The following is a 13,336-nucleotide window of genomic DNA, read 5'->3' on the forward strand; positions in this document are numbered from 1 at the left end:
GAGTCATCTTGTGTGCACAGGTGGCAGAAAAGTAGCTTCTATATCCCTGCAATTATAAATAAATAAAAAGTCCACCTACTTGAGACAATCTTCTTGTCCCAAAAGGCCTCCCCCGGCTCCCTGAGGCCTCAGATGAACCACTGTTCAGTTGTATTGGTAGTTTAAAAAAAAAATGCTGTTGCAATCTCACATAATCTGGTTCTTCAATTATCTTTAATTTGTATGTATGTTTGTGACAATGTTGTGATTAGGTCATAACCTAAAGCAATGGCCCTCTACTGCATTTTCCAAAACAAACCTGTGGCTATCATATTTCATTTTGCTAAGGGAATGTTTATATAGATTGTTTCCCCAAAGCTTTATTCTTTAAAAACAAGCGAGATTTACTGGACGCATCTTGAAATGCTAGGACTTTCCCGTTTCTGCATAAAAATGACTAACTGCATCCGCAGGCAAGCAATATGAAATGAACTCTGGCTAAATTCATGCAAGCCTCTATCCCAACAGGAATTCCCAGACATGAAGATCTCAGAGTCATTTATGGCTTATAAGAGCCGGAGTAAAACATGACAAAAGGAAGCATTCATCTGTCTTTACAAGTAATCACTGGGGATGTAACTGTGGTTTGTGTTTGCTTCTGGTCAAAAGGTCAAGCAATAATATAGCCCTATAAAGTCTCTCAAAACTTCTGACACTTTCCCAACACTGCACATTTAGTGTCCTTCCATTCACCTCGGCTCCATGGCCAGAAATTTCCTGGTGAGGGGAACTAGAGAGGTGGAGAAGAAAACTGGAGCAGCCAGAACATAAATGCAAAGGGCCTAACAAGTTTAAAGTTATTTCACTGTTTTACTTTGTGAACCGTTAGATTGCTGCTTGCATGGTTTTTGTCTCCAGAACTAGAATAGCCCGAGGCTCAATTTGGAAAGAAGAATAAAGCACATTTCGTAAGTTTGACTTTGTATTGGGGTGAGGGGTTATTGTCTTTCTGCTCGCCAAACCCCAAGCTTTTCGTGTAATATTTAAACTCAATAAACTATATGCCTGTGGTGGGGGAACCTGCAGCCATCCAGATGTTGCTGGACTACAACTCCCATCATTTCTGACCCTTGGCCTTGCTGACTGGGGCTGTTGGGAATTAGAGTCCAACAGTATCTGGTGAGGCCACAGATTCCCCATTGCTGTTAGAAGTGCATAGGCTCAATCTGTGTAGTCAGTGACTTCTGCCTTCTTCATTGTGCGAACAGAACTTGTGTGTGTTCAAATGCAGATAGACTCTTTCGGGCTTTAAATAGGAGCTACATAGCGGTGTGTGAAATTCTCCTCTGCAATCTATGAGCTTTCTGATAACATTCTGATAACAGGGGATGCGGGTGGCGCTGTGGGTAAAAGCCTCAGCGCCTAGGGCTTGCCGATCGAAAGGTCGGCGGTTTGAATCCCCGCGGCGGGGTGCGCTCCCGTTGCTCGGTCCCAGCGCCTGCCAACCTAGCAGTTCGAAAGCACTCCCAGGTGCAAGTAGATAAATAGGGACCGCTTACTAGCGGGAAGGTAAACGGCGTTTCCGTGTGCGGCTCTGGCTCGCCAGAGCAGCGATGTCACGCTGGCCACGTGACCCGGAAGTGTCTCCGGACAGCGCTGGCCCCCGGCCTCTTGAGTGAGATGGGCGCACAACCCTAGAGTCTGTCAAGACTGGCCCGTACGGGCAGGGGTACCTTTACCTTTACCTTACATAGCGGTGTGTGAAATTCTCCTCTGCAATCTATGAGCTTTCTGATAACAGTACCAGGAAGCAGGGATGGAAGAATCCTGAAGCGGCAGGCTGGCCATTCCAGGACCTCTGTAGTTGCAGCTCTGATTTCACTTAAGTATCTTCTAAACATGACCAAGGATAGTCAGATGCATGACTTACGTTGCTTTGTGACCAATGCACAGAATAGCTGTGGTTTGCTGAAAAAAACTTTTTTTTACAACTAAAGGACTACAATCAACGATTCGGCTGCTAAAAGGGAGGCCTCTGTAAGTTTGCACAAATGTCTAAATGGCTTTATAGATAAGGACCAGCACCTCAGATTGAGGGGGGGGGGAATAAAATGAAGAGGCAACCCAATCAGCTTATAAAAGGATCAGAGTCAACACACTCAAGGTTTGTCCTCACTTCCCTTTTCTCTGCTCTTTTCAGGCAAAGTCATGAAAACCCACTCTTTAAAGCTCAGTCGGAAGAAACAGCAATCTGCAGCAAATCCAAATATATGTTTGTTCCGATTGAGCACTAAAGCACAGGTTTTTTTGGGAAAGTTCCAGGTAAAAAAATAAAGCAAACAATCAGACTCGGAGCTATTAAGCGTCAACCTGTGCCTGGAAAGAGCGAGCAAAAGGTAATTGTGGATTCAAAAGTTTGGTGGTGGCGTTGTGGACTAATTGAAGTTCTTTGGATGCTGTTCAAGGGCAGCCTGATGTAGATCATGTCATGATAGTCCAGTCTGGAGGTTATTAAAGCATGAATGACTGTGACCAGGTTAGCGTACTGCAGAAAAGGGTGCAGCTGGCATTCCAGCAGCTTATATTACTGCTGCCTCTGGCCTGGCTTCTCCGCCTGAACATGTCATTGAGTGCCAGTTGAGCTGTTCCACGCTTTCTGGAATCTCCTTCTGGGCTATTGAGCTGCCAACCTGCCTCCCAGGTTGCCCTCCTGGCTACCAGCCCTGACAGTAACTGAATAGTATCCACTCCAAATAGAGACTTGGAGTCTGTCTGTCTCTCTGATTCAGGACATCCTTGCACACCTCTGAGGATATTGGGGTGTGTAGAGTCATATCTGCTCAATATTCCTTGCTTATTTCAGTTGTAAATGTGCAGCTTCATATATGAATTCCTCTATGTGTGAAGGGAAGGGTATGTGTGGGCCTCCCTACACAAGGCATGCGCCTTGGCATGAACATGCAGCTTTGTGTGGGAGCCAGTGTGTGAATAAGCTAGGAGCCATTTCTCTTTCCATCAGTAGCAGCTGTCAAAATAGGGGTTAACAGACTGGCTTAGAATTAAAAGAGCATAAAAAACGAGACAACCAGACTCTGCACTGGCTTATGATAGTTCTGGTTGAATTAGGTCAATATTTTGTGCTCAATAAAAAAACAAACTAACAAACCGCAGATCTGATATTATGTTCGAAAGACACAGTCCACTGCTGGCTCCCTTGCAACCAAAAATGAGAAGAAAATCCAATCATTATTGGCAGATAATATGTGTGATGGAGGGTTCTGCGACAAATACAGTAAACAAACCAGCCGGTGCACAGCTTTCAGCAATATCTACTTTTGGAATTGTGGGCACCATTTCTAAACACATTTACTAAGCATCAGTCTCCGTTAGTTCATTTAGGAGAATTTGCCTGTGTGTGTAAACTATGCAAGCTGAACATATTAAATATTATAGTATAGGAACAATGGCACTCTTTGTTGCAAAAAGTTTGTTTTATTTTCTTTTCTGTTTATAGTTGGTATCCTTGAAATTGCTGGTTCATGGACATACATTAACCACTTATTTAAACAAGTGGTATTTTCCTTTAAAATAACTGTTAAATCAATTATTTGTTTCCTGTCCGCAGCAGGTGGCTTCTTTTTGTTGATGGCCAAAGGGAAATACTTTTTTGTATCAATATCAGTGCATGCCAAATAACAACAAATCTAAACTATACTTTGTAATATGCAAGTGCAAGAGTTAGAAGAGTGTTTTCTGTATGGAGTTACTGGGAGATTCATTGGGTGGTTACATTTAGCCTAAATGTACTCTGATGTACGTTTAGCAAAACGTAATGTCATGTGAATTATGGTGCTGGAGGAGACTCTTGAGAGTCCCATGGACTGCAAGAAGATCAAACCTATCCATTCTTAAAGAAATCAGCCCTGAGTGCTCACTGGAAGGACAGATTCTGAAGCTGAGGCTCCAATACTTTGGCCACCTCATGAGAAGAGAAGACTCCCTAGAAAAAACCCTGATGCTGGGAAAGATTGAGGGCACAAGGAGAAGGGGATGACGGAGGACGAGATGGTTGGGCAGTGTTCTCGAAGCTACCAGCATGATTTTGACCAAACTGCAGGAGGCAGTGGAAGACAGGAGTGCCTGGCGTGCTCTGGTCCATGGGGTCACGAAGAGTGGGACACGACTAAACAACAAATGTCATGTGAGAAAGGTTCTGCATATTTGGTTTCACACAGACAATGCAACTAGTGAGTTCTAGAGTTGCGACCCCTTGACATAAAATTTCTGATGTTTTGGTAAGGCATGGGTCAGAGCCTGCTGGGTGAAGCTTTGCAGACTATAGAAAACACTCCATTTATCCAAGGCAGGGTTGGGGAACTTGTGGTACTCCAGATGTCTTGAACTCCAACTCCCATCAGTCTCAGCCAAATGGTCAGGGATGATGAGAGTTGTAGTCCAGCAGTACCTGCAGGGACAGAGGTTGCCCACTCATCCAAGGCATGCACCTGTTGCAGAAGCTTATCAGTAGTAGTGTGCCAGCAAGCAATAGGTAAGGCATGTGCTAGGGAACCCACACGGAGCACAACGTGATCCAGATGGAAACTCTACCACAATAAAAAAATATGAAACACAGGGTGTTCTAAAGTATATCCCCAATTACTTGAAATGCTCTGGCTGCCTGTCAGTATTTTGTACCTTTCTGGTCCTCCTTTGACCTCTTTTTCCTTGCCATGCTCTTACTCACTGAAGCCAACACTGCAGCCATGGCTGCTGCTCCTTGCCTTTGCCTCCAATTCTTAACAACAGCCGAGAGGTGGTATGTGGCAGCTCTTCTAGATTCTGTAGCCTCTGTGTGTGAAAAAAGAACTTAGAGCACTGAGTCTCTTTCCTTTGCAGCAGTATCCACAAAAGGGAAATTTCCCCAGCTTGTTTGCCTACCAGATTTTAAAGCCATGATAGCCAACCCAAGGTCCTATTTCATGCAACCTTATCGTAACCCTCCAACATTTCTCCAGTGGAAATAGGGACATCCCATTCCATAATGATAATTTTACTATTTATACCCTGCACATCTTACTGGGTTGCCCCAGCCACTCTGGGCAGCTTCCAACGTATATAAAAACATAATAAAACATTAACCCTTTTTAAACAACAAAACAAAAAACCTTCCTTATACAGGATTGCCTTCAGACACTTCGGGGCTCGGATAACTCCATACCCTCCAACATTTCTCCAATGAAAATAGGGACATCTTAAGGAAAAGTTGGGACATTCTGGGATCAAATAAGAAACTGGGACGGCTTCTCTAGATCAGGGACGTCCCTGGAAAATAGTGGGGACACTTGGAGGGTCTGCTGCATATTCTAAAGCTGTTCTTAGGATCTCTTCCTATGAATTCTTTCCCACTATAGGGGTGGTTTCTGTGATAATCTCCCATTAGCAGAAGCATGTCATATGATGAGACCTTAAGAGAGCAATGAGCTTCTTAATGTATTTTTAAGGGGTGACTGGTATGTTTTGATTCTGAACGTGTTGCTAATATGCTGGAAATGGACGTTTCCAAGGACTATCTCAAATGAAGTGGATAACACTTTGTTCAACATTTCACATTATCCTCCAACACACAATCTAGCCGGATGTTCGAGTCTCTGCGCCCCCTCCTCTTTTATTTCAAAGTGTCTCGGCTTCAGCCATGTGGAGAATTTCAGCTCGAATCAGTTTTGATTGCTCCCAGAAGAGTTCCTTGGCACAACTCTGGAGGCTTGACTCAGATCTTCCTCACTGGCAGCAGTGACAGAATTTCTGGCCACATCCCCTACACAAATGTTCCTAACTGTTTCTCAAGCTCGGCTCTCACAGCAAGGTGCTTGGTGCCAAGTGCTTAAAATGCTCTCACGCTGCAGTTAGTGTAAATATTGTTTTTAACATACCATTAATTTGCTGGACTGCGTTTCCAGCCAGCCAGCCAGCCAGCCAGCCGTAATCTGGCATGAGATTTGTGCACACCTGTCTTCACATATACACATTCTCATTCATTCTCTCTCTCTCTCTCTTGCACGCACACACTAGGGCTGCGTACACACTGTTCTGTTATTGCACATTCAAAGCACGTTCTTTTCCTCAAAGAATTACAGGCGCCAAAGTGTACCCCTCACAGTTTTTTCCCCTTAGAGAATTATGGGTGTCATAGTTTGCCCCTCATAGAGTTACAATGCCCGGCAACCTTTAACAAACTAATAATAATAACAATATTTTTTTTATACCTCGTCCATCTGGCTGGGTTTCCCCAGCCACTCTGGCTGGCTCCCAACAGAATATTAAAAATACAATAAAATCTCAAACATTAAAAACTTCCTGCCTTCAGTTGTCTTCTAAAAGTCAGATAGTTGTTTACAGTGGTACCTCGGGTTAAGTACTTAATTCGTTCCAGAGGTCCGTTCTTAACCTGAAACTGTTCTTAACCTGAAGCACCACTTTAGCTAATGGGGCCTCCTGCTGCCGCCGCGCTGCCGGAGCACAATTTCTGTTCTCATCCTGAAGCAAAGTTCTTAACCTGAAGCACTATTTCTGGGTTAGCGGAGTCTGTAAACTGAAGCGTATGTAACCCGAGGTACCACTGTATTCCCTTGACATATGATGGGAGGGCGTTCCACTGGACAGGCGCCACTACCGAAAAGGCCCTCTGCCTGGTTCCCTGTAACCTCACTTCTCGCAAGGAGGGAACCACCAGAAGGCCCTCGGAGGAGGACCTCAGTGTCCGGGGCAGAATGATGGGGTTGGAGACACTCCTATAGTGCCCATAATTCTTTGAGGGGGAAATATGCATTCAATGTGCATTCCAAATGTGCCAACCGCCCCAAAAGAGGTTTGCAACCCCTGAGATGTACAGTAATTATAAATAATACACTTAAACTTAACTTGTGTACTCGTTTGTCTGCTTGGTTAGCAGAAAAAACAAAAATACTCTGTTTCAGGATCCTTCCCGTTTTACTGTTTCTGTAGGTAAAACCAGTCATGTTGTAAAGCACAGAGTGCCCTGGGGGCATGGCTTCTGCATTTGTGGCACAGCTAGCTAAGTTCTGAACTGGGTGACATCTTAGAGCAGCCAGTCATAGGAAACAGGCTTATTAGCACATGGTGCATGCAGAGGTGCTTTGGGGTAATGACATTAAGAGACCCTTTATGCCAATGGGTTGGTTCTCTGAGATCCAGCGCTGAGGGTCTTCTGGCGGTTCCCTCATTGCGAGAAGCGAAGTTACAGGGAACCAGGCAGAGGGCCTTCTCGGTAGTGGCCCCCGCCCTGTGGAACGCCCTCCCATCAGATGTCAAGGAAATAAACAACTATCTGAAGACATCTGAAGGCAGCCCTGTTTAGGGAAGGTTTTAATAGCTGATGTTTTAATGTATTTTTAACCTTCTGTTGGAAGCCGCCCAGAGTGGTTGGGGAGACCCAGCCGGACAGGTGGGGTAGAAACAATAAATTGTTGTTGTTGTTCTCTTGCATCCTTAGCACACTGGTGGATGGTTGTCCTTAGAATGTAGGCTGTGTTTAGGAACAAGGAAACAAGTCTTGATTTACCACTCTTTCGGGAGGATTGTTTATTTCGTGATGCTTTACTCCTCATTTGCTTTTGAGTATGAACAAAGGAGGCGGGCGGGAGACAGAGCTTCCTTGTTTTCTAGGTACATTTGGCTCACTGCTTGGCGGCCATATTGGCACCAAAGTTGCAATTCCACTGCAACCACCAGGTGTCTTGGAGCAGCGTGTAATGCCAGAAAAAAGCCTCCTACTAGCACTGAATTACTACATTTGCCTGGTTCATCCATAAAGTGTTATAAGGAGTTAAGAAGGTTTTGTATTTGACTGTAGTAATCTAGTCATCAGATGGCCACCTATACTTTGTTTTTCTCCTTCAAATGTGCCAAATGTAACAGATGGATTATGTTTATAAACCCAAAATGTATGAGGAGAAAACTTCAGTCGTTGTTGGAAATGTTGGTGGGTGTTTAAGACATGAAGGTTGCAAGTTTCTTGATAATATGATCAAATATTTCTGCCTTGAATCACTTTGAGGTTCTTATGAAGAATCAGTGCTAAATAAATGGTCTAAATAAATGGCAAAGAGAACAAGATGCTAGATTAAATGGATCCAGCCGTCTGTTATTATGTACACCAATAGTTCTGAAATGATGGAGATTGGAGTAATTCCTGTTTGGGTCATAATTCCTCCACCAAAAGAGTGGAATACAATACTATTGCCCTATGCTGACCTAGGGAACAAGAGCAATTGAGGGATTCTCCTACATGAAAGGCCACAGTTCCTTAGACAGAGTCTGTTACTTTCCTGTCCAACCCATCTTTCTGATGGTACTTTTCCTCCCCAGCAGAACAGTTCCAGAGGAGAAGGCAGGCAGGCAGAGATGTGTCACATCTGTTATAGAAGATAACTATTAAAGCCAGTTGCTTATGCTGTTCGCCTCCGGTTGAGTCAAGCAACATTTTTTGTCCACGGTGCCCTTCTTATTTTTTTGTGGGCCCAAAGGCTAGTCCATAAAACATATCATCTTGGTTCAAAGGTGGGCAGTTTATAGCTTACAGCCCAAATACTGATCACAAGCTTGCAGTGTTCTTACAACAATGGCACCATAATTCAACATCCTGCTATCGAAAAGAAGGCAAGCCTTAGCTTTTTGCACCACCATCGAGAGATTTCGATTCATCAGAAAATGCATGTTTCCTGAGGACTGTTTCCTATTTGATCTAAACAAGGAGGCTTTATGTGACTTTATAATTGCTTTTGTCTGCTCCTCTCTCCTTTGGATTGGAGGGTTTGTTTTTTTAGTTGTGACAACTGATAAATCATGTTTGCAGGAATATTTGTGAACACATACACTGTATAGAGTTATTGTGGAGTTGCTCTTGTGGAATATATACCTGGTGTATGTATACATGTGAGAATCATCCTCATTTATGCACTGGAGTTATCTCTCCCCCCCCCCCCCCGGTTTATCTTGTTTAGCAGGTCCTCTGCTGAACTTCCACATGCTTTTATTTTGCCTTTCTGAAAAGTCTTTAAAAGCAGTTTCAGGAAGTACCCTCTGGTACATGTACGATCTTATTATCTATCTATCATCTATCTATCTATCTATCTATCTATCTATCTATCTATCTATCTATCATCTATCTATCTATCATCTATCTATTTATCATCTTCTATCTATCTATATCAGGGGTCAGCAACCTTTTTCAGCCGTGGGCCGGTCCACTGTCCCTCAGACCATGTGGTGGGCCGGACTATATTTTGAAAAATAAAATAAAAAATGAACAAATTCCTATGCCCCACAAAAACCCAGAGATGCATTTTAAAGAAAAGCACGCATTCTACTCATGTAAAAACATGCTGATTCCTGGACCGTCCACGGGCCAGACTGAGAAGGCGATTGGGCCGCATCTGACCCGTGGGCCTTAGGTTGCCTACCCCTGATTGATCTATCTATCTATCTATCTATCTATCTATCTATCTATCATCTATCATCTATCTATCATCTATCTATCTATCTATCTATCTATCTATCTATCTATCTATCTATCATCATCTATCTATCTATCTATCAAAGCCCGCCCCCCAAAAAAATCCTGGTTACGCCCATGTATCTATCTTCTTATATTAGTTTAGTTTCCCCTCTTATCTTCCCCTCTTATGTGCCAAGTACCAAAAGCACCACTTGTGAAACAGGACAGAAGGAGCGGCTGAAAGTGAAACACATAGCACCACAGTGTTGTAGCTCATGGTTCACAGCCCAGTCCAAAGTTAACCCTTACAACCCTTTGATTTTGCAGTGCTTGGAGCTCTTGTGTCCAATGGTGGCCGTGTTTCTTTCTCATTGGGAGAGCTAGAATCCACCAGCAAATAATGTTGATGTGACTTGACTGCTTTGCGCTGCCCCCACCCCTCAAAAAACAGTTGTGCTTATTGCTTTTGTGACTCTCGAGGCGTAGCTATAGCTAAAGACTGTTCTTCTGATAGTGCTGAATCTAATAACGCTGTTTTATTTGTGTTTGGGTTTCTTTTCTTTCTTTAGCAACAAGAGCAAGACCCCACAAATCTTTACATCTCAAACTTGCCCATTTCCATGGACGAACAGGAGCTGGAGAATATGCTGAAACCCTTTGGACATGTCATTTCCACCAGAATATTAAGAGATGCTAATGGCGTCAGTAGAGGAGTCGGCTTCGCCAGGTGAAAACCTTGTTCTTCCTGACTTGTGTGCAGGAGTTCTTTCTCTTCTTATTATGTGCTCTGGACTTTTTGCAAGTGCTGTCTTTGCTCTGAGATCTCGTGCCTATAGAATACAGAGGAGGAGGAGGAGGAGAGCTTTATCAGATTGTGTGGCTTTGCTTGAAAACACCGTTTATTTTATTTAGCAAAATGACAGTAAAATAATCAGGGATAATTAGATAGCAGTTCAATTTCAACACTAATAAGAATAAATGTCATTCTGTCCAAGCTCCTGTATATGATTATGCTTGATACTTCTTAATTTAACGACAGGAAAATCAGAAAGCGGGAGTGTAATCAGAAATAGATGGGGTCTGTAGCCTCCCTGTAAGGCACTTGGAAGATAGTGCTATGACTTACAGCAATATCATGAAGTTGAATGTCTGTGTTGCTACATCTGCAAACAAAGGGAAGTTATCCAGTCCCAGCTAATCTTTTTCTCAGAAACAAAAACTGCTTATAAATATTCTGCAGGAATATACAAGTATACTCTAGAGTTATGCTCCATCAAGGAACATTAACATATTCTCCACCTTGGCTTATGTCACCAAATAATTTGACAGGCATCTAGAAGACTTGCCTGAAGAGTTTAATAGGAGATGAAGTTGCTAATACTAATGTTCAATTTTCATTTCTTGAGCCAAGATGCTGGAAATTGATAGCGCTTTTACCTCTTTTTGCTTCTCTCTTGTGGATTGTAATAATTGATAACCAACAGCAGAAGGTGTTCTTACTATCTGAGAAATGCCAGAGAAACTAGGCGCCGTGGGTTGTTTTCAGCTAAGTAATGATCAGAGTAGACCTACTGAAATTAATGAGCCCAAGTTCGTCATGTCGATTAACTTCAGTGACTCTGCTCTGAGTAGGACCAGCATTGAATTCTACCTTTTATGCCTGTAGTTAAGTTACACTGTAGACTGGTGAGAATGAACATTTGATTTAAAAAATGGCTCTTCTCTCTTTTTTTGTGCTTTACTATGCACACACTAACATACTGGATCCTGGAAGGAAGTTTTAGCATCATGCACGAAAGAACAACCTTATGCTAAAATTCTAAACATGTTTATACTAGGAGTTATCATTTTGTCCCAGCAGATACATTAATTTCTTTTTTAATTTTTTTTTGAGTGTTCAGGGTCAACATCAAAGCTCATAAGAACCTGTCTTTTAAAAAAAGGTGCTTTGTGGGGGCAAGACAAACCCATACGATCGCACGTTGGGTTTTGGAATATCTGGGCTGTGCAATCTGTATTGGCCTGTTTTTGATCTACTGTGAAGGCAGGACTTGGGTCTCCAGATGTTGTTGGACTACAACTCCCATAATCCCTGAGCTCTGGCCTTGCTAGCTAGCGGTGATGGGAGTTGTAGTTCAACAACACCTGTGGACCCACAGGTTGAGAAAGGCTGGGTTAGGTAGATGGACAGGATGCAGTTAATGAATCTATTTGATCCCCCAAGAAAACCCTTGGCAGATGTGCTCATCTATATAATGTGCGATCTATGGCTGTTATACAGCACAGGCAGACTGGCCAAAAGTGTCTTGTAGAAAAAAAAGCACATCTGTTTTCACTAAAGATGCAAGTTTCTCAAAATGTTTGAATATAGTCTAGACACCACTTTTTTTTAAAAAAAGTGATGATACTTGCATTTTACGTCATCACTTTTTGCTGCTTTTCTTAAGATGCAGAAAAGAAAATCTGTTAATCAGAAGGCAGAAATGAAAAGCCAAAGAACTGTTGTCATTCACAAAAATGATTTGCGTGAAATTGGTTTTAGCTGTTAGCAAAATCACGCTTCTTTAAAGAACCCCTCATGGCAAGGGACTTCTGATGAGCAAGTAAAACCGTAGCACCTATTTCATGCATATCTGTGTGATGCAACATATCTTAGTCCATCATGAGCAAGGCAGGTTTCCCCGTGCACTAATAAGGTGTCATAAGTTAATAGGCATTGTGATTTCACCTTTTGTCCTTGATGCAAAAGAACCTTGCTCTGAAGAAGATGTTAAAATAACAGGGTCTGCATTCAAATGGCAAAACAGACTGAAGGATGAGGCTCTATTGCCTCCTCCCAGTGAATTCATTAACTTGCCTTATTATACATTTGCTAAGGGGAGATGCATATCTGGAACATTTAACTTGCGCTTGAAAGCTTGAGGTTTTTTCCCACAGGAATGAATTTAGCAGGGACTGGGGAGGGGAGGAGATGACAAGGTGGAATATACACTTTCAGAAGCACCAAGTAGCACAAACTGTGTTTCCATGAAGTATAAAGGCAGCCAGCATTGGGGGTTATTCTGGGATATGTGCCTTGCCTGCTGTGTGGTTGAAATGCTCTTTGTGTACATGGAAAAATTCAAGGGCTGCCCAAGATATTTTGCTGCTTGAGATGACCTCTGTGGCCAGGTATGTTTTTTACCAGCTGCAACAATTACAGGACCACAATAAGAGTTTGGATTTGATATCCCGCCTTTCACTCCCCTTCAGGAGTCTCAAAGCAGCTAACATTCTCCTTTCCCTTCCTCCCCCACAACAAACACTCTGTGAGGTGAGTGAGGCTGAGAGACTTCAAAGAAGTGTGACTGGCCCAAGGTCACCCAGCAGCTGCATGTGGAGGAGCGGAGACATGAACCCGGTTCCCCAGATTACGAGACTATCGCTCTTAACCACTACACCACACTGGCTCTAATAGCCTGACCTCAGTGGTCCATGCATTGACAGTCTCAAGCCTTGATTACTGTAACATGCTTTTTGTGGGGCTGCCCTTGTATTTGGTCCAGAAGCTTCAACTTGTGCAGCATGCAGTGACTGGACAGCACACACGAGCAGATTACTGCTGAGAAGGCTCACAGGTTGCCAGTTTGCTACCGGTCCAGCTTCAGGTTCAAGGTACTTATGTTAATTCACAAAGACCTAAGTAGCTTAGACCCAAAGTGCCTTAAGGACCCTCTGATTCCTTATGTCTCACCTCTGTCCCTGAGGTCGTCCGTTGGGGCACTTCTGCTTGTTCCCCATGCCCATGAGATTTGGTTGGCTTTTATGAGGCACTGCGTCCTTGATGTGTCAGGCCCTGCCCTG

At 43.2% G+C, this 13,336-nt stretch overlaps 1 protein-coding gene across 5 annotated transcripts in view; it reads left to right on the forward strand.

Moving 5' to 3' along the window:
* RBMS3 (RNA binding motif single stranded interacting protein 3) overlaps window positions 1-13,336 on the forward strand; it is a 749,106-nt gene that overhangs the window by 593,611 nt on the left and 142,159 nt on the right. For all 5 annotated transcript variants that reach the window (XM_077916336.1, XM_077916334.1, XM_077916335.1 and 2 more), the window contains one exon: window positions 10,063-10,220. In XM_077916336.1, coding sequence (XP_077772462.1) covers window positions 10,063-10,220 — 158 coding nt within the window. The remainder of the gene's footprint in view (window positions 1-10,062; window positions 10,221-13,336) is intronic.

The sequence above is a fragment of the Podarcis muralis genome, chromosome 12 (assembly GCF_964188315.1).
Source record: "Podarcis muralis chromosome 12, rPodMur119.hap1.1, whole genome shotgun sequence".
NCBI classification, from domain to species: domain Eukaryota; kingdom Metazoa; phylum Chordata; class Lepidosauria; order Squamata; family Lacertidae; genus Podarcis; species Podarcis muralis.